The sequence below is a fragment of the Myxocyprinus asiaticus genome, chromosome 50 (assembly GCF_019703515.2).
Source record: "Myxocyprinus asiaticus isolate MX2 ecotype Aquarium Trade chromosome 50, UBuf_Myxa_2, whole genome shotgun sequence".
NCBI classification, from domain to species: Eukaryota; Metazoa; Chordata; class Actinopteri; order Cypriniformes; family Catostomidae; genus Myxocyprinus; species Myxocyprinus asiaticus.
Genome location: NC_059393.1, coordinates 3,343,907 through 3,364,348, shown reverse-complemented (window position 1 = coordinate 3,364,348; position 20,442 = coordinate 3,343,907). Strand labels below are relative to the sequence as shown.

At 38.5% G+C, this 20,442-nt stretch overlaps 1 protein-coding gene across 4 annotated transcripts in view; it reads left to right on the top strand.

The window, feature by feature from the left end:
- Positions 1-20,442, top strand: part of LOC127438678 (phosphofurin acidic cluster sorting protein 2-like) — a 91,009-nt gene that overhangs the window by 55,042 nt on the left and 15,525 nt on the right. The window contains exons 13-19 of one of the 4 annotated variants that reach the window (XM_051694425.1): positions 6,895-7,027; positions 11,992-12,096; positions 12,288-12,394; positions 12,561-12,715; positions 12,973-13,083; positions 16,373-16,475; positions 17,405-17,437. In XM_051694425.1, the coding sequence (XP_051550385.1) occupies positions 6,895-7,027; positions 11,992-12,096; positions 12,288-12,394; positions 12,561-12,715; positions 12,973-13,083; positions 16,373-16,475; positions 17,405-17,437 (747 nt within the window). Of the gene's footprint in view, positions 1-6,894; positions 7,034-11,991; positions 12,097-12,287; positions 12,395-12,560; positions 12,716-12,972; positions 13,084-16,372; positions 16,476-17,404; positions 17,438-20,442 lie in introns of all 4 variants that reach the window. The other 3 variants (XM_051694424.1, XM_051694427.1, XM_051694426.1) reach the window with 3 other exon arrangements.

Sequence of the window (20,442 nt, the reverse complement as noted above, 5' to 3'; positions counted from 1 at the left end):
TTCAACTGATCACAATGTATAGTCAGGACATTAATAACATGAAAAATTACTATTACAATTTGAAAAATAAATTCAAAGACTACTTCAAAGAGTTCTCATCAAAAATCCTCCACGTGCAGCAATGACAGCTTTGCAGATCCTTGACATTCTAGCTGTCAGTTTGTCCAGATACTCAGGTGACATTTCACCCCACACTTCCTGTAGCACTTGCCATAGATGTGACTGTCTTGTTGGGCACTTCTCACGCACCTTACAGTCTAGCTGATCCCACAAAAGCTCAATGGGGTTAAGATCCATAACACTCTTTTCCAATTATCTGTTGTCCAATGTCTGTGTTTCTTTGCTCACTCTAACCTTTTCTTTTTGTTTTTCTATTTCAAAAGTGGCTTTTTCTTTGCAATTCTTCCCATAAGGCCTGCACCCCTGAGTCTTCTCTTTACTGTTGTACATGAAACTGGTGTTGAGCGGGTAGAATTCAATGAAGCTGTCAGCTGAGGACATGTGAGGCATCTATTTCTCAAACTAGAGACTCTGATGTACTTATCCTCTTATTTAGTTGTACATCTGGCCTTCCACATCTCTTCTGTCCTTGTTAGAGCCAGTTGTCCTTTGTCTTTGAAGACTGTAGTGTACACCTTTGTGTGAAATCTTCGGTTTTTTTGGCAATTTCAAGCATTGTATAGCCTTCATTCCTCAAAACAATGATTGACTGATGAGTTTCTAGAGAAAGCTGTTTCTCTTTTTTGCCATTTTTGACCCAATATTGACCTTAAGACATGCCAGTCTATTGCATACTGTGGCAACTCAAAAACAAACACAAAGACAATGTTAAGCTTCATTTAACGAATCAAATAGCTTTCAGCAGTGTTTGATATAATGGCAAGTAATTTTCTAGTTCCAAATTAGCAGTTTAGCATGATTACACAAGGATAAGGTGTTGGAGTGATGGCTGCTGGAAATGGGGCCTGTCTAGATTTGATCAAAAATGACTTTTTTCAAATAGTGATGGTGCTGTTTTTTACATCAGTAATGTCCTGACTATACTTTGTGATCAGTTGAATGCCACTTTGGTGAATTAGAGTACCAATTTCCTTCCGAAACAGCAAAATCTGTACATTGTTCCAAACTTTTGGCCGCCAGTGTATGTTGTGAATAAACGTGAATACGCATAACACAATATCCTAAACTGTGTGGAATTCACAACAGTGTAGCTTAAAAGTAGCCAATAATTCTGTATATTCATGACATGCTGTTATTTCAGAAGCACAGGTTTTCAGGACCGTTTTCTCATGTTTGTCAATCTTACATAATAAACATATTAATCTTTAATATTTTGATGCATGTTTAATTTTCTAGTAGTTTATACATTTTTCTAAATATTTTAATGTTTGGTTAAATTTCAGTCTGTTACATTTTGCTACATATTTTTGTTATTTTGCACATTATCATCAACTAAAATATGTTGTTTTTGTTGAATAATTATATGCCATTTTAGTCAGAGTGAAATATAATAAAATTAACAAAATACAGACTTAAATTTAAAGACAAAAATTTGACTACAATAAAAAACTGTGGAAAAATTTGAAAACCATCAATGGTCTTATAATATGAGAATCTTCAAATCCTCAAACATGAAAATAACAAATTATTATATTAATTATTATATTTTGAACACTATGATAATGTAAACAATAAGTACAATTAATTAATGCCATTAACGGATTGTTTTTTTTTTGTTTTACCCGTGTGTCTTAAAATATGAAAATTCTTAAATCCTCACACAACACAAAAATAGAATATAAAAAATATGAATAATGTTTTGAACACTATGATAACAATAAATGAAATACACTTTTGATACTTTGATATTTATTGTGTTAAAATTATTTATTAATTTGTACACAGATTATGCTGTGGTGCCATTTCCACCACAACTATATTGTCATTAGTAAAGTTTTCAAATGTACTTGTTTATCAAGGAGACAACAGTGTCAGTGGAGAGCATGCTTGATAAATATGTGTGATGAGTGAAGATAACAGAAAAATCAAGGTAAATATTACTTATAAACAGAATATTTCTATTGTACGTCAATTGCAAAAAGTGTGAAAATTTTCATTTTAAGAATTTTTCTGTTGTGAAACAATTCTTCTTTGATACATATATATTAACTGTTTGTGGACAATTGAAATAAACTAGTAAGAGTGTGAAAAGTGTCCCCTTGAACTCGCTATATTGCGAAAAAAGTTTACGCTTAAAACGTTAAAGTCCCCTGATACATACGTCAGGCATATGTGGGGTCATTTGAAAGCTTAGATTCTGAACTTTACAGATAATACCATCTTTTATGCATTTATGTTACATAAAATAACAAAATAGGGCCTGAAAACATTTGCATAGCAAATTAGCGCCCCCTAGAGGTAACATTAATATAAAATTCCTTCCTTCACACAGCACTTAAATATACAAGTCACATATCAAATGAAAGCACTCATTCTCAGGAATGTGACTGTACAATTTGTGACTATACTCTACATTTTGTTGCCCTAATACCACAGTTCGAAAGATTTTCAAAATAATCACTAAGTGAAATATGATTTCTGTTGGACTTCAATTTAAAACAGCAGCCCAAAAATGCACCAGAGTTTAAGGGGTTAAGAGAGTTTCTTTTTTAAAAGTCCACAGGGCCCATAGTTAAAGAAGCATCCATCTGTTACTGTATATTTCTCTTGTTGTGCATAACGTCAAGTCCCTTCATGTCTTGTGCTAGTTGCTATAGCAGGACAGCTTATGTGTGTGTTTGCATTGTCTAATGAGCTCATTAAGACCCGTTCCCCAAGCGAGCGTCTTACAGACCCTTTAGTGAATGTGGACCACAACAGCGCATCACTGATCTGACTGTTTTTGCTCAGGAGGGAAAAGATGCCACAAATTATGACGCACAATCTACAGTATTACTGTGCTACTGATATGAGTTTGAACTGAAATGACAACAGCAAGTGTCCTTTATGTAGTCTTTGAAGCCTACAATATCTACATTTGTGCCCTGCTTGAACATCCAGTCAAAACCAGCTTAAAAGAATATCAACACAACATGTTCAATACAATTTAAGATAGTTTGACAGCTTTTGTGGCATGAATGTTGATAAGCACAAAAATTCATTTTGAAGTGTCCCTGCTTTTCTTTAAAAAAGCAAAAGTCGAAGCGGCCTGGGTAGCTCAGCAAGTACTGATGCCGACTACCACACCTGGAGTCACGAGTTCAAATCCAAGGTGTGCTGAGTGACTCCAGCCAGGTCTCCTAAGCAACCAAATTGGCCCAGCTGCTAGGGAGGGTAGAGTCACATGGGGCAACCTCCTTGTGGTTGCTATAATGTGGTTCTCGCTCTTGGTGGGACGTGTGGTGAGTTGTGCGTGGATGCCGTGGAGAACAGCGTGAGCCTCCACACACGTCTACGTCTCCACGGTCATGCACTCAACAAGCCACATGATAAGATGTGCGGATTGACGGTCTCAGACGCGGAGGCAACTGAGATTCGTCCTCCACCACCCAGATTGAGGCGAGTCACTACACCACCACGAGGACTTAGAGCACATTGGGAATTGGGCATTCCAAATTGGGGAGAAAAAAAAAAGCAAAAGTCGAGGTACTTACAATCAGGGTTTGAAATTACCACCCTCCAACCCGTCAAATGCAGGTAAAAATCTGCAATGGCGGGTAACTCCGTCACTCTTACCAGCCACTTTAGTGGGTGACCTTTTCAGGGTTTTTCCTGCATTTAAAATTCTATGAATGTCAGCCGACTCTGAGTTGCTGGCGAAGCAAATTTAATGGTATTCATGCCTCGAATAACTTACACGCGCATCTGTGCGGGGCGAATGAAGCATGCTTTCGCACTAACCGCCACAGCGCACACCATTCTGGGTGTCCGCTGGCGTGTGGTAAACAAAGTGAAGCCACACTCGCGAAGTGGATTCTCATCGCAATTGAAAGCAGTGGACACAGACGGTCAGCGTACTCCAGAGCGAAACTTGCGGGATTCAGTCGGGCTTTACTCTGTATCAGGGCGGCCACATTTTACCACTCAAGTCTCAATATCGTAGCGCATCCGGATGTTTTACTTTTACTATTCCCATTATTTTCAGTTATGATTCTCATTACCATAACACAGTCATACTTATTAATGTAATTTTTAATTTACAATATTTTTTTTCTAAATAAAATTTAGAAAAGGCAGTTCCTAGAGAGTACTATTATGATGTATAAAAACATTACTGTAACATGAAAAAATTATAGTATTTAAATTTTAATGATCATAATGACCATCTTTTTTCACATTGCCGTAATGAGAATTGGGGTATAAAATGTGCATAACTGTCATGAAAATAATATCACAATGTAAAATAAAAAAATGAATGGCCCTAAAAAGGCTTCATTTTAAATGTGCAAACTGTAATTTCCTATTTGCTTCTTTGATTTTGGAGTAAAATAGGACCAGGAAATGTTCTCGTCCTGTTTCGTGAGAATCACCCGGTAGCTGATTTAGCTGGCTGACCAGATGGTGGTGAGCTGGCTGATGAGGGTGGATAGAGCCTCACTTTAAAGCTTAAAAAAAGGTTCAAAAGTATCATTAAAAGTAGTTTATGCAACTCCAGCTTCAATTCCCTAGTTTTATTGAGAAACTACCTGAAATTACAGTATTTTGGGGGGGGGAAATCTTGACGCAGCGTTAGTCTTTCTTCCATCCACTTTTGATTTTTGACAACGATAAATGTCTACTGAAATAGTTGAGCCTTATGCTACAAAATTGGATGTTTCACTCCACAGAGCATGTATACTGAGTGCGCAACGCAATGCGATGTGGCGCAACACATCATTAGCTTGCAGTGCAGACAGCTTCATTGATTGTTATGGTAGCAATCTTATTTAGTCCCGTCACGACATATCAAATGCGTTCTTTAAGGATCCGTGGATCTGATCTTATTTAAAAGATTGTTCCCCTTTCATGAACATCATGGATGAAAGGTAATTCTCTTTAAAGAGAAAATAAGGCTTTGGCACCAAATATTTACACTTGTGCTCATCCTGGGATTTTTTAGGGAGCGAATGTTTGTGATTGAGACAGCCCTAGAAACGGCCGACTCCCTGATCAGTGCCCTGACTACTGAACTGGGGAGCTGATTGAGACTAGGGTTGCAAGGGGGCGGAAAATTTCCGGTAAATTTCCGGAAACTTTCCATGGGAAGTTAAGCTGGGGAATTTTGGAAATATTGGAAAAAACTTTGGCTATATGCTGCTGCATCTTTGTGGCATTCTTAACATAGGTCTTTGCACAGAATTTGCAAATGTACACAACCTTTCCTTCTATATTGGCTGAGGTGAAATGTATCCACACATCAGATAGTGCACGTGGCATTGTTCTGTAGAATAAGATTAGAAAAAAGCTTGTAAAAAACACTAATGCATTGCCATGCACAGATATATAAATAGTTAGCTAAACAATTGGAATATTCTGGAAAGGTAAAAATATTTTACAATTGATGCTGGACAAATGAATAGGAATAGGCTAGATGAATAGATGAACACTCCTCAATCAGCATGCTAAATCAAACTATAACCTACTTTCTTGTATGATAACAGAAAACTGGCTAGCAGAAGGCAGAAGAAACAGCATCACAGTTGAGCTAGCTAGCACCATGATAGCTAGCCTCTTAAATTGTCAATAAAATTGTGTTAGCTAGCTTACATTTAGCATATCTGATTTACTGGCTAGCTAGCTACTGTATAAACACATTTTAGTTTAGTATTTGCTAGTTAAACTTTAATACCATAGATCAAATATATTTACCCTAGTAATATCATCAAAACTTACTTGACTGGATGTAGTCCTTGGGCTCAAATTCCCATGGAAAGTTTCCAACTTTGAAAATTCCCGGAATTTTGCAACCCTAATTGAGACACACACTTAGATTCACTTTTTTTTAATGATTTATGGCCCTCAGAAGTCTTGCATATCTTAAATAACATAGAAAAGGTCTTAAATGTTTTTCGCTGAAGTCTTAAATTTGTTGGCAGAAAACAAGAGACATTTTGGCAGCTTTGAAGTAAAGATGAAGAGCCGCATGAATGTAAATAAAATCCCATCAGTCATCTTTAACTGTGTTATTGTCAATCAGGCTTGTTTTGTCGGCTTATATATGCATGAGGAACAATAATCAGCTTTAAGCACATAATACATTGTGCTGCACTGAAAAGCCAAAGTCTGAATCATTCTAGTGAATTGGCTTGTTCTGATGGTTCACGTAAACCATTGATGTTTGGTCCAAATTATGGTTCTTCTGAGGGTAAAATTCACCCTTTTAGGCCATTTGAGAGTAACGGATATCATCAGTATTTACCTATCCCAGACCTAATCACCATTCATTCATTCATTCGCATTGACCTCACTATTTAATGACAAAAAAATGTGTTTTATTCTTTGTTTTATTTTTTTATTTTTATTTATTATTTATTTTGTTTGTACATAAATGGTCTTAAATTATGTTTAAAGTTGGCATTAAAATTTCTTAATGTTAAGAAATAACATTAATTAAATTAAATTAATTAAATTTCATTCTCTTAAACCTGAAAGACCATGGTTAAGCTGGTAAGACCTTGTCTTTTCAGCAAGAAGATGGTCTGCCAGCTTAGCCAGGTCCCCACCAGCTGGTCAACCACCTAAACAAGGCTGGATCAATTAAAGACCAGCTTGGGCCACCTAGAAACCATGTTCTAAAACACTTCCATCCGAGTTATCTGAATCACAGTTAGGTTTGTATTATCACAAATGTTGGCCAGAAAAGGCTTCATTCTCATTCCAGCCATTTTAATGTCTGTATTTTCTTTGTCTTGTCAGTAAAACAGACAGTAAACTGCAGCGTCGTACGCATAGCACATCTATGAAGGATCGACAGAACTCAAAAGCTCAGAGTGATCGAACCAGCAGCATCGAGAGTGAAACTTCGCCAGACTCCAGGCTCATCACACAGGTTTGTGTAAGTGTGTGTGTGAGTGTGTCAGTTGGTGTATGAAAGCCGGATCCTGCTACGGATTGAAAAAAGCAAAAGAGGTAATTCTGACTTTATTTCTCACATTTGCGACTTTATAACTCGCAATTCCGAGATATAAAGTTGCAGTTGCGAGTGATATAAACTTGCAACTATGTGATATAAACTTCAATATTGTGTAATGTGTTGTTGCCATTTGGTGATATAAGCTCACAATTTATTGATATATTCTTGCTATTTTGACTTTATTTCTCACAATAAGTATATATGATGTATGAAGTCGCAATTGCGTGATACAAGCTCGTAATTGCGTGATAAAAAGTCGCAATTGCGAGATATAAAGTCACAATTGTGAGATATAAACTAACAAGTACAAGTTTATATATCATAATTGCAAAAAATAAAGTCTCAACTGCGAACTACAAAGTTGCAATTGCAAGATTTAATCTCACAATTGCGACTTTATTTCTCACAGTTGTATCTGATTATGAAGTCTATTCTGAGAAGTCAAGTCTGAGAAATAGTCGCAATTGCTAAATATAAAGTTGCAATTGCAAGATTTAATCTCACAATTGCGACTTTATTTCTCACAGTTCTAAAACAGATCTAAAGTCACAATTACAAAACATAAACTCACGAGTGCAAGTTTTTCATAATTGCGAGAAGTATTATGCAAATGCAAAATATAAAGTTGCAATTGGAAGATTTAAGCTCACAATTGCGCCTTTATTTCTCACAGTTGTATCTGATTTATGAAGTTGCAGTTCTGAGAAATAAACTCATAATTGCTAGATCTAAAGTCACAATTACAAGAGTAAGACAAACTCACGAGTGCGAGTTAGTATCTTGTAATTGCGGAAAATAAAGGCGCAATTGCGAAATATGAAGTTGCAATTGCAAGATTTAAGCTCACAATTGTGCCTTTATTTCTCACAGTTGTATCTGATTCATGAAGTCACACTTCTGAGAAATAAACTCATAATTGCTAGATCTAAAGTCACAATTACAAGACAGGGATTCCGCGGGTCTTAAAAAGGTCTTAAAAAAATCTTAATTCACCCTTCCGCAAAATAAGGCTTTAAAAAGGTCTTAAATCGGAGCAACAAGTCTTTAATTCATAAGGTCATGGCATTAAATGTTTTATGAGGGATTGTTTTCTCATTGGGGTATGGTTTTCTTGTTACGTTTAAGTAGGGTGACCAGACGTCCCGTTTTGAAGAGGTGTGTCCCGGTGTCCCGACAATTCTCTAAACATTGTAATTATGTCCTGGTTTCAGCTGGTAGGCTCACTGATTTTTTTCTACTTACATTTGATGTACTCATTTTCCTTCTCGCTATTGTCTTTGGTATGGTTTGAAGAGAAGAGAAGCAATTTTGAGGAGTTGCACGTTGATTTGACGATACTTTCATTCTAGTCTTTCTGCAAATCTGCTGAAGTGTATCTGGATACCATGGCAATGACGTCATACGCTTGGCGCGCACTCTTTGTCCAAGTCTCTGCCCATGTTTACGACCACAGAGGTCGTTTCCGAGTCTCTGCTCAGGTTCACGACCACAGAGGTCGTCTCCGAGTCTCAGCCTATGTTCACGACCACAGTGGTCGTTTCCAAGTCTCTGCCCAAGTTCACGACCACAGAGGTCGCTTCCGAGTCTCAGTCTATGTTCACGACCACAGAGGTAGTTTCCAAGTCTCTGCCCATGTTCATAACCACAGAGGTCGTCTCCGAGTCTCAGCCTATGTTCACGACCACAGAGGTCGTTTCCAAGTCTCTGCCCAAGTTCACGACCACAGAGGTCGCTTCCGAGTCTCAGTCTATGTTCACGACCACAGAGGTCGTTTCCAAGTCTCTGCCCAAGTTCACGACCACAGAGGTCATCTCCGAGTCTCAGCCTATGTTCACGACCACAGAGGTCATCTCCGAGTCTCAGCCTATGTTCACGACCACAGAGGTCGTTTCCAAGTCTCTGCCCATGTTCTCGACCACGGAGGTCGTTCCCGAGTCTCTGTCCATATCCACAACCATGGAGGTAGTTCCCCAGTCTCTGTCCATGCCCATGACCATGGAGGTCGTTCTTGAGTCTCTGTCCATGCCCACGACCACAGAGGTCACTCCCGAGACTCTGCTCATGTTCGCGACCAATGAGGTAATTTCCCAGTCATCCTGGACTCTTAGCCTCAGACCTGCCATGGCTCCACCTTCTACGGCTTCGCCTCTCGAGCCCACCATGGATCTGCCTTTCATGGCTTCGCCCCTCAAGCCTCAGAGGTCGTCTCCGAGTCTCAGCCTATGTTCACAACCACAGAGGTCGTTTCCAAGTCTCTGTCCGTGTTCATAACCACAGAGGTCATCTCCGAGTCTCAGCTTATGTTCACGACCACAGAGGTCGTTTCCGAGTCTCAGCCTATGTTCACGACCACAGAGGTCGTTTCCAAGTCTCTGCCCATGTTCTTGACCATGGAGGTTGTTCCCGAGTCTCTGTCCATATCCACGACCACAGAGGTCGTTTCCAAGTCTCTGCCGAAGTTCACGACCACAGAGGTCGTTTCCGAGTCTCTGCCCAGGTTCACGGCCACAGAGGTCATCTCCGAGTCTCAGCCTATGTTCACGACCACAGAGGTCGTTTCCTAGTCTCTGCCCATGTTCATAACCACAGAGGTCATCTCCGAGTCTCAGCCTATGTTCACGACCACAGAGGTCATCTCCGAGTCTCAGGCTATGTTCACGACCACAGAGGTCGTTTCCAAGTCTCTGCCCATGTTCATAACTACAGAGGTCATCTCCGAGTCTCAGCCTATGTTCACGACCACAGAGGTCGTCTCCGAGTCTCAGCCTATGTTCACGACCACAGAGGTCGTTTCCAAGTCTCTGCCCATGTTCTCGACCACGGAGGTCGTTCCCGAGTCTCTGTCCATATCCACAACCATGGAGGTAGTTCCCAAGTCTCTGTCCATGACCATGGAGGTCGTTCTTGAATCTCTGTCCATATCCACGACCACAGAGGTCATTCCCGAGTCTCTGTCCATGCCCACGACCACAGAGGTCACTCCCGAGACTCTGCTCATGTTCGCGACCAATGAGGTCATTTCCCAGTCATCCTGGACTCTTAGCCTCAGACCTGCCACGGCTCCGCCTTCTACGGCTTCGCCCCTCGAGCCTCCTACGGCTCCGCATTCCACGGCTCAGCCTTCCATGGCTTCGCCCCTCGAGCCTTCTACAGCGCCGCCTACCAAGGCTCCACCCTCAGAGTCTTCCATGGATCCAGTCTCTAGTCTGGGGTCACCACTCAGGCCTCCTGACCCTGTTTCAGCTCTGTGGTCATCAACCAGGCCTCCTGATCCAGTCCCTACCCTGAGGTGGCCTCCTGGGTCTCCTGGCCAACCACCTGATCTGCTGTGGTCTCCTTGGTCGCATGGCCGTTCGCCTGATCCGCTCTGGTCTTCTGGGTCTCCTAGCCATCCACCTGACCTGCTCTGGTATCCCTGGTCTCATGGCCGTCCGCCTGGTCTGCTCTGGCTCCTTTGGTCTCCTGGGGGGGGGGGGGCTCTGTCATGAATCTTGCCTTTGTAGTTCCTCCTGCTCACCACCAGAGGGCTCCATCACCTGGGGATTGACTTTAACTCTCTGGACTCCATTTCCCATAATCCCCGTACCTGGCAATGATTACTTGTTCACCTGTTTCCAATCTATTCAGCTATTTAAGTCTCACTCTCACTCACTGTCATTGCAAAGTCTTGTTTTGCCCTGGCTGACATTTCTGAGCGTTTTCTGAGTTTATTTAATTATCTGTGTATTATCCTGGACTGTTTACCATTTTTGATCCATTGCTGCCTGCCTACTATTACTGCCTTGTTTACCTGGATATAACCTGTGATTGTTTGCCGCCTGCCCCGACCTCTTGCCTGTTGCTGGTGATTGACCCCTGCTTGTCTGTATTACTACGTTTATGGTTATTAAAAGCTGCACATGGATCTCACCTCCACTGACTCATCATTACACTCACGAGTATGAGTTTGTGTCTTATAATTGTGAAAAATAAAGGCGCAATTGTGAAATATGAAGTTGCAATTGCGAGATTTAAGCTCATCACAATTATGAGATACACCTCGAAATTGCGAGTTATAAAGTCACAGTGGCAAGAAATAAAGTCAGAATTATGAAATATTAAGTCAGAATTACCTTTTTTATTTTATTTTTGCCTGTCAGTATTAGAAAATAAAAACTAATTGTTAAAGGGATAGTTTACCCAAAAATGAAAATTCTGTCATCATTTCCTTTTTATGTCGTTCCTTTCTTCTTTCTTCCGTGCAACTCGAGTAATTCTGTGGTCGCATATTTTCATGCAGTTACAATGACTGTGGAACTGGAGCTTTCAAACTTAATAAAAGGATGCAAAAGCACCATAAAAGTATCATAAATATGGTCCATACACATTCTCTATATTCCAAGTCTTCTGACATGATAGCTTTGTTTGAGGAACAGACCGAAATATAAGTAATTATTCATTGATGTTTTCGGCGAATCGATTGATCCAGTTCACAAAACCAGTCTGCAGCAGTTCATTCACAAATCAGACTAATCTGGTTCTCGAGTTAATTTTCGGTCTGTTCCTCTTACAAAGCTATTGTATGTCTTCAGAAACTTTTATGGACTGCTGTTTTTATGATACTGTTATGTTTTTGTCTTCTTCTTTTGCATTCTTTTCAAAGCTTGAACATTTCAGTTTCAGATTATTGTAATTGCACGCAAGAGCGACCAGTCTCAAAACATCTCCTTTTGTGTTCCACAGAAGAAAGAAAGGCATGCAGGTTTGGAACTACATAAATTACAGTATGTGAGTAAATTCTGACAGAATTTTCATTTTTGGGTGAACTAGTCCCCAAAAATGTTTGTGACACAGATTGTTGTGAGTGCTCATTTCATTATCTGACGTCCTTCCGGTCACAGGTGCCGAGGAAGTCGGTGTATGATCAGCTCAATCAGATCCTGAACTCTGATGAACAGTTGCCAGAGAGTATCATTCTCATCAATACTACAGACTGGCAGGGACAGGTGTGTCTGTCTTTCTATTTTAGGGTCATTCTGACAGGTGCCTTTTTGCATTTTGAAAATCTTTAAAATTTAAAGATTTTAAACATTCAATCAGACAGAGAGTATTGTTAAGTTTTAATAAATTGCATAGTGCCACATCAGTCCATCTTCTCATGCTGTTGTTTGACTCGTGAACTCTGTCTCTCTCACAGTATTTGAATGAGATTCTTCAGGAGCACAAGCAGCCCATTGTGTCCACTGTTTCCCCCGCAGACGTTCAGGCCGCATTCAACACCATCGTCACCAGGATTCAACGATTGTAAGACTCCGTATTGAAATGCACACCGAATAAACTAGCTCATGTTATAAGTGTGGAATTGAATGATTCCAATATCTGTTTGAGTGTATTTTCTTAGTGAGAACTTACTAAAATGTCTTTAATGCTCTTTTGGATCTCTCATTCTGTGTTTGTCGTTGTCTGGCAGTTGTAACTGTAATGCACAGACGCCGCCCACCATTAAAGTTGCCGTTGCGGGCGATCAGAGTTACCTCAGTACGGTCCTCCGCTGCTTCGTGGAGCAGCTCGCTAACAAAACGCCTGATTGGTTGAGCTACATCCGTTTCCTGGTCATTCCTGTGGGTAAGAAGAAAATCAGTCTACATTATCAAAAGTCATGTTTGAAAGTGTAATTTCTGGTGAAGAATGACACTACTCATGATCCTGAAGAGAAGAATCCACCAATCAGAGAAACAGCGACCGCCCCTCTAGCATGACACACTGTGAATTGACTTTCAAACTACTTTTATGTTTGTATCTGAATATTGTGCACCCTAGTGAAACAACTATTTTATTGTGTTATTATTTCGTATTTCAAAATTTGCTTTATTCCTGCTCAGGTTGTCATCCACTGGCCAAGTACATGTCAACGTTTGACAGTAAGTTCAATAACATCTTTATGGACGCGGGATGGAGGGATGTGTTTTCAAGGTTAGAGGTGCCCCCTTCAGGTCAGAGTCTCACACTGGCACACATTCTGATAATACTAGTTCTTCAAATATGACAAACAAACAAACAAACAAAGCCGCACATTCACTCATAGTGCACCGGCTCAATTGAACTACAGTAACAAATAATACACTGATTCTTAAAACATGGGACAAAACTAGAGGCTGCTGGACTGAGGTGTTTACCTTTGTTTGTTTGCAATGTCCAGCTTCTTTCATTTTCTCGCAAAATGTGTGCTTTGCTTTCCTATAACTCTCTATGTGTCCACACTGTCAGAAACAAAAATAATGTGTCAAATATTTATTCGATATGGGTGTTTCTTCAACTTCGAGCATTTTCAGCCCTGTCACTCTCGCTAGTTTATTTTATTTGTCTGCTAACAATGTCCAACAGTGTCTGTACATGCATCACAGGAGATTTCTTTTTTCTGAAAGTCATGAAAATTCACACCACAGTGTCATTTCCAGCAAATCTTAAATTTTCTATTGTGTTTAATCGAATCTGTCCTGGAACGGTGATGGAAATGACATTTTTAACCGTTTTCAAGTAAAATGTCCTACTCCTTTGGTCGTACTTTTAAAAAAATGATAGAAATAATTTTCACACAATAAATATTGAAATGGTTTAAGTTTATTTTACTTTATAAATTAAACATGTAATAATTTTATATTGAAAGTCTATGTCAGGGACAAGACTAAAACGGTACAATCTGTAAATAAAAGGCATTTGAAAAGTACCAAAAATAAATGATGAAGGCCAAGTAAAAAGTTTCCAATTCAGTTTTAATGTGACCTGCATATAACAAAATAAAAAAAGTTGAAATCTGTTCATTTTAGTAAAAATCAACCCCTGGGACCTGAAGTTGCCCAAGGTTGATAAAACACCCAATTATAGAAAATCTGGCATTCACTTTAATGAATGAATGAATTGAGACTACAGGATCGTAATATATTAGTTTGTTTTTTGTGTTCATTAAATATATACGGTACTGTGCAAAAGTCTTAGGCACATAAGATGTTTCACAAAAGCATTTGTCTTAAGATGGTTATTTATATCTTCATCTTTAGTGTGTCAATAGGAAATATAAATGTTAGACTCCCAAACATTACTTTTGCAAATAGAAAAGATTAGAATAGAAGAACAGGGAGCCCTGCAACAGATGTCATGGCCCCCACAGAGACCCCCCACTGAACATCGAGTCAGTCTGAGATTACATAAAGAGACAGAAGCAATTGAGACGGCCGAAATAGATAGAAGAACTGTGGTGAATTCTCCAAGAAGCTTGGAACATCCTATCTGCCAAAAACCAAGAAAAACTGTGTCCAGGTGTCCCTAGGAGAATTGGTGCTGTTTTAAATATTGATTTAGCTTTTTTTTATGTTTACTGGACTTTGTGTGACATTAAGTGATAAATGAAAACTATTTATGTCATTATTTTTGAAGACATCCTCACATGCAACATTTTTCACAAGTGCTTAAACCTTTTGCACAGTACTGTAGTTTTAACTTGAAAAAGTGTTGTGTTATGGTCTGAGCACAGGTGGTTTTAGGTGTAGTGAGCAGTGTTGGGTGTAATCCAATTTCAAAGTAGTTACTGTAATCTAGTTACTTTTCAGGCTCTATTTTAAGAGCACTATGCCTTAAGTGCAGCGCTATATGATACGTCATATTTGCAAAGTCAATGGGCATGGCCTTGAACTTTTTATATTTTCGTGCAAGTATGCACTAAGTCTAGGCACAATTGGGTTGGTGAAATTGCTCACGCAAAGCGCTAATGGGCTGGGTCAAGTGCAATTTAATTCTGAGGTTCTTCTCCGGTTATTGCACCGCCACCGTCCTATTATATTTAAAATTTTCTGTCAAGCAATGTTGATATAAATGAAGAAAGTACATTAATAAGAATTTGGTAGTGTAAATGGGCTTTATGCAATGCATCCCCTGGTCTGTGTGTTGCCTGCACTGCTCTGGACCGTGATGTATGTGTGGTATGTTCTCTATTGGTCTCTCTGAGATTGTTGGCTCCCATCCTGCTCGACCGTGTCTCACATGCTTGAAATATGCTTTGCTTCTCTCCCATTGTTCATGGTTTTGTAATGTATATTTTTTATATGTTTTCACTGTTTAATGTTTTATGTTTAATTTCTGCAAAACATCCTTGAGCTTTATAAAGACGCTATACAAAATAAATGTATTATTATTAATCATATTGATCTACTGACACACAAATCATGGCTAGTATTAAAAATGATCAATAGCTCTTTGATATAATCTGCTGGTGGAATACCAAAACTGCAAATGTAGGAACTGAATTTAGACTTTGCGCTGAAAACATACATGCTTCTTAAATGTCTTAGCGCAATGACCTATTTCTCAGGAAAACAGCAAATTGTGCTTTGCGCTACTTCATTAACATACAATTCGCCCATAGTTTGCGCACATACACCCACAGATAGCGCAAACACTCCCACCAACACCCACCTGCACTTTAATTGCACTTAGAATTAGTGCTCTCACGAAAAATGGATAAGAAGCAGCGCACGGTCATTGCACGTAGTGCTGCGCCTAGCGTGGTCATGAAAAGAGAGCTCTTCATGTCAAAAAAGTACGGTAACATATTAGATTTTAAATACATGTTATCAGATTAATTACTTTTAAGTACATTATGTGGGTTACACATATTTCTAAAGTAATACTTATGTAGAACATTTAAAACATTAATTATTTTCATATCTACGTCTGTTTGCATTTCTGTCACTAGTAAGAGTGACTAATCAATAATTATGTGACGTGAGAAACGTGTGCTGTTGAGAGTATGACTTGTGTACAACAAGGAGGAAATATAGACCGTATTTTAAATATGTTGAGCGGAAAGTGTTTTAGAAAGTAAGATAAAAATAGTATTGTGATTTGTGAAGTAATATGATTACAGTTTCAGGGAAGTAATTAGTAATTTGTTGGGGATTACTTTGTTGAGTAACTTTCCCAGTGCTGGTAGTGAGTGATAATGTAATGTCAGAATTTTGATAGCATAAAAGAAAATCAAATGCAGTTGTACATTTGTGTTTAGAAGTTCCTAGTTGATAATCTTATTTAAAATCATTAAACTCAGTGGAAATGTTGCTATTTTCAAAATGAATGTGATGTCAAATTGAGGAACTTGTTTATTTCCATGTCTTGAGAATCAGTGAATAATATGTGGAACAGTTTTGTAGAACTTAATGTAATTTATTAGAACTGGTACCTGATTGGATGTTGGTCCCCAATATGTATGTTGTTTGCAAATGCCCACAGATAACATCGATGTGGCCGGACGCGTCTCGCAGTATCTGGCCGGAGCAAATCTCTCTCATCAGTTCCCTATTTCAGAGGCCATGCTCACCTATAAACAGAAAAGGTATTGTCTTGTATTTGTTTGTGTGTAAGAATAAATAACTGATTATGTACATAGGTGATTGCATGTGTCAAGAATTTATATATGTACTGTATGTTTGTTCACCATCTGACTTTAAGTTGACAAATTATGCCTTATGGACATTTAAAAAGTCCCAAGCTTACCTCCATATTGTATAATAGGGTGAATTTCACAAAACCTGTCAAGAACAAGACCTGGTCAAATTCTTATTTATGTAATGTAAAAAATTAAATTAAAATAAAAATCATATAACTATAATGTTATAGTAATATTATTGTTTAGATTATATGTTAGAGTTGTATTATTTAAATAGAAAAATCTTTGTGCATCATGGTGGTATTTCTTGTAAAACATATTTCTATGTAAAATATGCAGATACATTTTTTTTATATATTTTTATAAAACAATATTATAATTTAATTTACTGTAAAAATACTGCATTAGAATAATTAGAATCTTATGAGAATCAACAATTTTGCAGTATGGTAATGAGAATTATTTTATGAAGATTATACAATGCAAAAATAATCATTCACTAGCATTGTTAGGAAAGAAATGCAACAAAATGCATTGATGATAGAATTAGGATTTTTGGGAGAAGTATCCCTAATCGTCCTAAAATAGGAATAATTTTGTTTATGTAAAATAAAAATATTTTGCTTTTGGGGTCAAATGTTGCCCTGTTGACATGTTTTCCTGAGATTTACCCAATAAGTTATTACAGGTATGATCATCATGGTCAATTAGTCCATAAAAATGATCAAACAAAACCCCTTATAATAAGTTTTCTTACATTAGTTTGTTTAATCTTGTTTTATTTTGTAATTGAAAAGTGGTCATGTGTTGAGGACGGAGCAGTAACTTTTGTACTTTTGGGTTTTTCTTCCTTTTCTTTTGTTTTTGCCTTCAAGGAAGAGAAGTTTGTATTTTGATTTTTACATCAGGTACCTAACCATGTGTTTGGGTTGACATCAATGTAATTCACTCATGCTCTCAGTATGTAGTTAATCTCACACACCTGTCTGCGTCAGTACTAGTTTTTGATCACTGTGTGCGTGTTTTCATAATCCAGTGTTTTGTGTCTTTAACTGTTTCAGTTCGGTTTGGTTTTAACAGAGTTTTAACAGGTTTGGAAACAAGATTTGGTTAGTAATTGAGCTGGTATCTCAAACCTTGTAGCTTTAAACCTTGCAAATGTTTATCAGTGAACATTCTGTGTGCATTTACATGCAGGATTTTACTCCGAAAACATTTAATTTTGCTCTTTAAAATTCAGAACATGAACTTGACCGTGCCTCGTGTCTGGATGTATGCCAGGTTATACTGTAACACTCCACTTGATGAATTACAAGAAGATCAACACACAAACATCTCTATTAAACAAAATTAAGATTACCGCCTACTTTTCATGGATGGTAAGAGCGCAGTTTTAATTGCGCTATGCAAACTTTTGCGCTGAAAAGAATGATATTGATTTTAATAAATCGCAGCACAACACAATTTCAATGCATTTAGCGCCTGGTTAAACTGGAGAGTGGGTGGTTAGCAAATAAAACGTAAATACCATGTGCAAATGTGATACAACTGTTTAGTGAATCTATTTGACGTCAAGGCAGGAGAAAAAAAATGGATTGTTTGAAAACCTTACATAAACATGTTTTTATTTGCGTTGTCAGGTAGACACTCTCCTGTCCTTTAGCAAAACACTTGTTAGCAATGATGTTGTTAGCCGTTCTGGAACTTCTGCCAGACTGAATTAGACATGCCCCCTTTTTCCAAAACTCCGCCTTTATAAACACAGCTGCACCAATGACAGCTTCATAATCAGACATCTCTGTAGTGATGTTTTAATTGAAGTTACAAATTGAATTTACGTGAAATATTGGAATATATCGTAAAGTAGCGTTTTCATCTAAGAGAAAACAATTGTCACTTTTGGGAAAATTGGCGCAAACAGAATGAAAATGGAAGTTGGAGCCACTGTGGCAACATTTGAGATGCTATGTGTGATGAAGTTGATGATATTCCATGAGCGCATCTATATTCCTATATAAATTCTATAGGAATATATTAGGTAAATATGTTTCGATGGTAGTTTATGCACATTTCTTTCTATAGAATAAAAAACGTAATCACCTCAAGCAAGCGTAAACATATTTTATGCGAATTTAGGAGATTTTTTGTTTGCATCATGCCGTTTCCATCCACAGTTTTGTTGCAATATCCCAAAATTTGCATAAAAATACATGGATGGAAACCTAGCAAGCACTGTTAAAGTTGTCAAATGTAACGGTAACAAAATAGCATTCTCGCACAAAAAAATAACAAATGACAGTTGCTTTTGAAGCTCAATATAGCATCAAACTTGTATGATCCACTTCAACTACCTCATTCTTTCTGCCTCCCATGCAAAATGATTGTGGCAGAAAGCACCTCAAATATTAAAACTTCACATTTACTTGCAGAAATTAATTATTAATAATTTAAAGTTGGGGCCTGGGTAGCTCAGCGAGTATTGATGCTGACTACCACCCCTGGAGTCACGAGTTCAAATCCAGGGCGTACTGAGTGACTCCAGCCAGGTCTCCTAAGCAACCAAATTGGCCCGGTTACTAGGGAGGGTAGAGTCACATGGGGTAACCTCCTCGTGGTCACTATAATGTGGTCCGCTCTCGGTGGGGCGCATGGTGAGTTGTGCGTGGATGCTGCAGAGAATAGCGTGGAGCCTCCACACGCGCTACATCTCCGCGGTAACGTGCTCAACAAGCCACGTGATAAGATGCGCAGATTGACGGTCTCAGATGCGAAGGCAACTGAGATTCGTCCTCCGCCACCCGGATTGAGGCGAGTCACTACGCCACCATGAGGACTTAGAGCACATTGAGAATTCCAAATTGGGGAGAAATGTGGAGGGGGAAAAAAAAAACAATTATTAAAAGTAAGGGGTTTAGAACAAACCCTAATGAGAATGTTTGATGAATATCAGTACAGTGCATTCTTGCAAACATTATAAATCTCACACAGGTCACACAGCCAATAATCACTTTAAATGTAACAGAATAAGAGAGAGAGAGAGAGATGGGAAGGGACAAATATAGACTGGTGCCAAGAGTGTGACTGAAGACCAGCAGAGAGACTACAACGAGAAAATACAGCTGCCAGCAACAATTATGGAGCTCTTAATGGCACAAATCAAGGTTGAGTAGATTAGTTTGGTCATAGCACCCCTGTTAGTAATTTATGAAAACTTGTTCGAAGTAGATTTATGATTATTTACCACTTTACTTTTAAACAGTAGGTGGTGCTTAAACTACATTTACATAGTATAAGGGCAGCGTATCTGTAGCTGGGTTTCCATCCACATTTTTTTATGCAAATTTGGGGAAATTGCATTATAAAATGCTGGATGGAATCACCAGGATGCAAATAAAATCTTCAGAATATGCATAAAAAACGTGTTCGCTCGCTTGAGGTGGATTAATTTTCTATTTGGTAAGAAGACATGGGCTAAACTTCGATGGAAACAGATTTACCAAATAAATTCCTAGATGCACATCAAAAAACGTCATATGAATTTGCCACAACAGGACATGTGGCTGAATAATTTACTCAAAACTGGACTAACCTTTCAACCAGTATCATCATATAACATCTGAAATGTTGCTCTGGTTGTTCTGAAAGGCCAAAGCCTGTCATCAGAATGATGGTCTACTGTTACGTCCCAGAACTGTCTGATATGCTTTCGATCCCAGACACAAGACATCTGCGGCTGAAAGCTAGCAAACATGAAGTTTGTCAGAGCGTTTTGTCTGCACGCTCTAAACTGCAAGTAATTAATTACATTTAATAAAAGAGCCACCGTGGCTTCAACTTCCATTTTCACTTCGGTTTCGCGCCAATTTCTCCAGAAGTGGCGATTTTGTTCTTTTAAACACATGGGATGGAAACG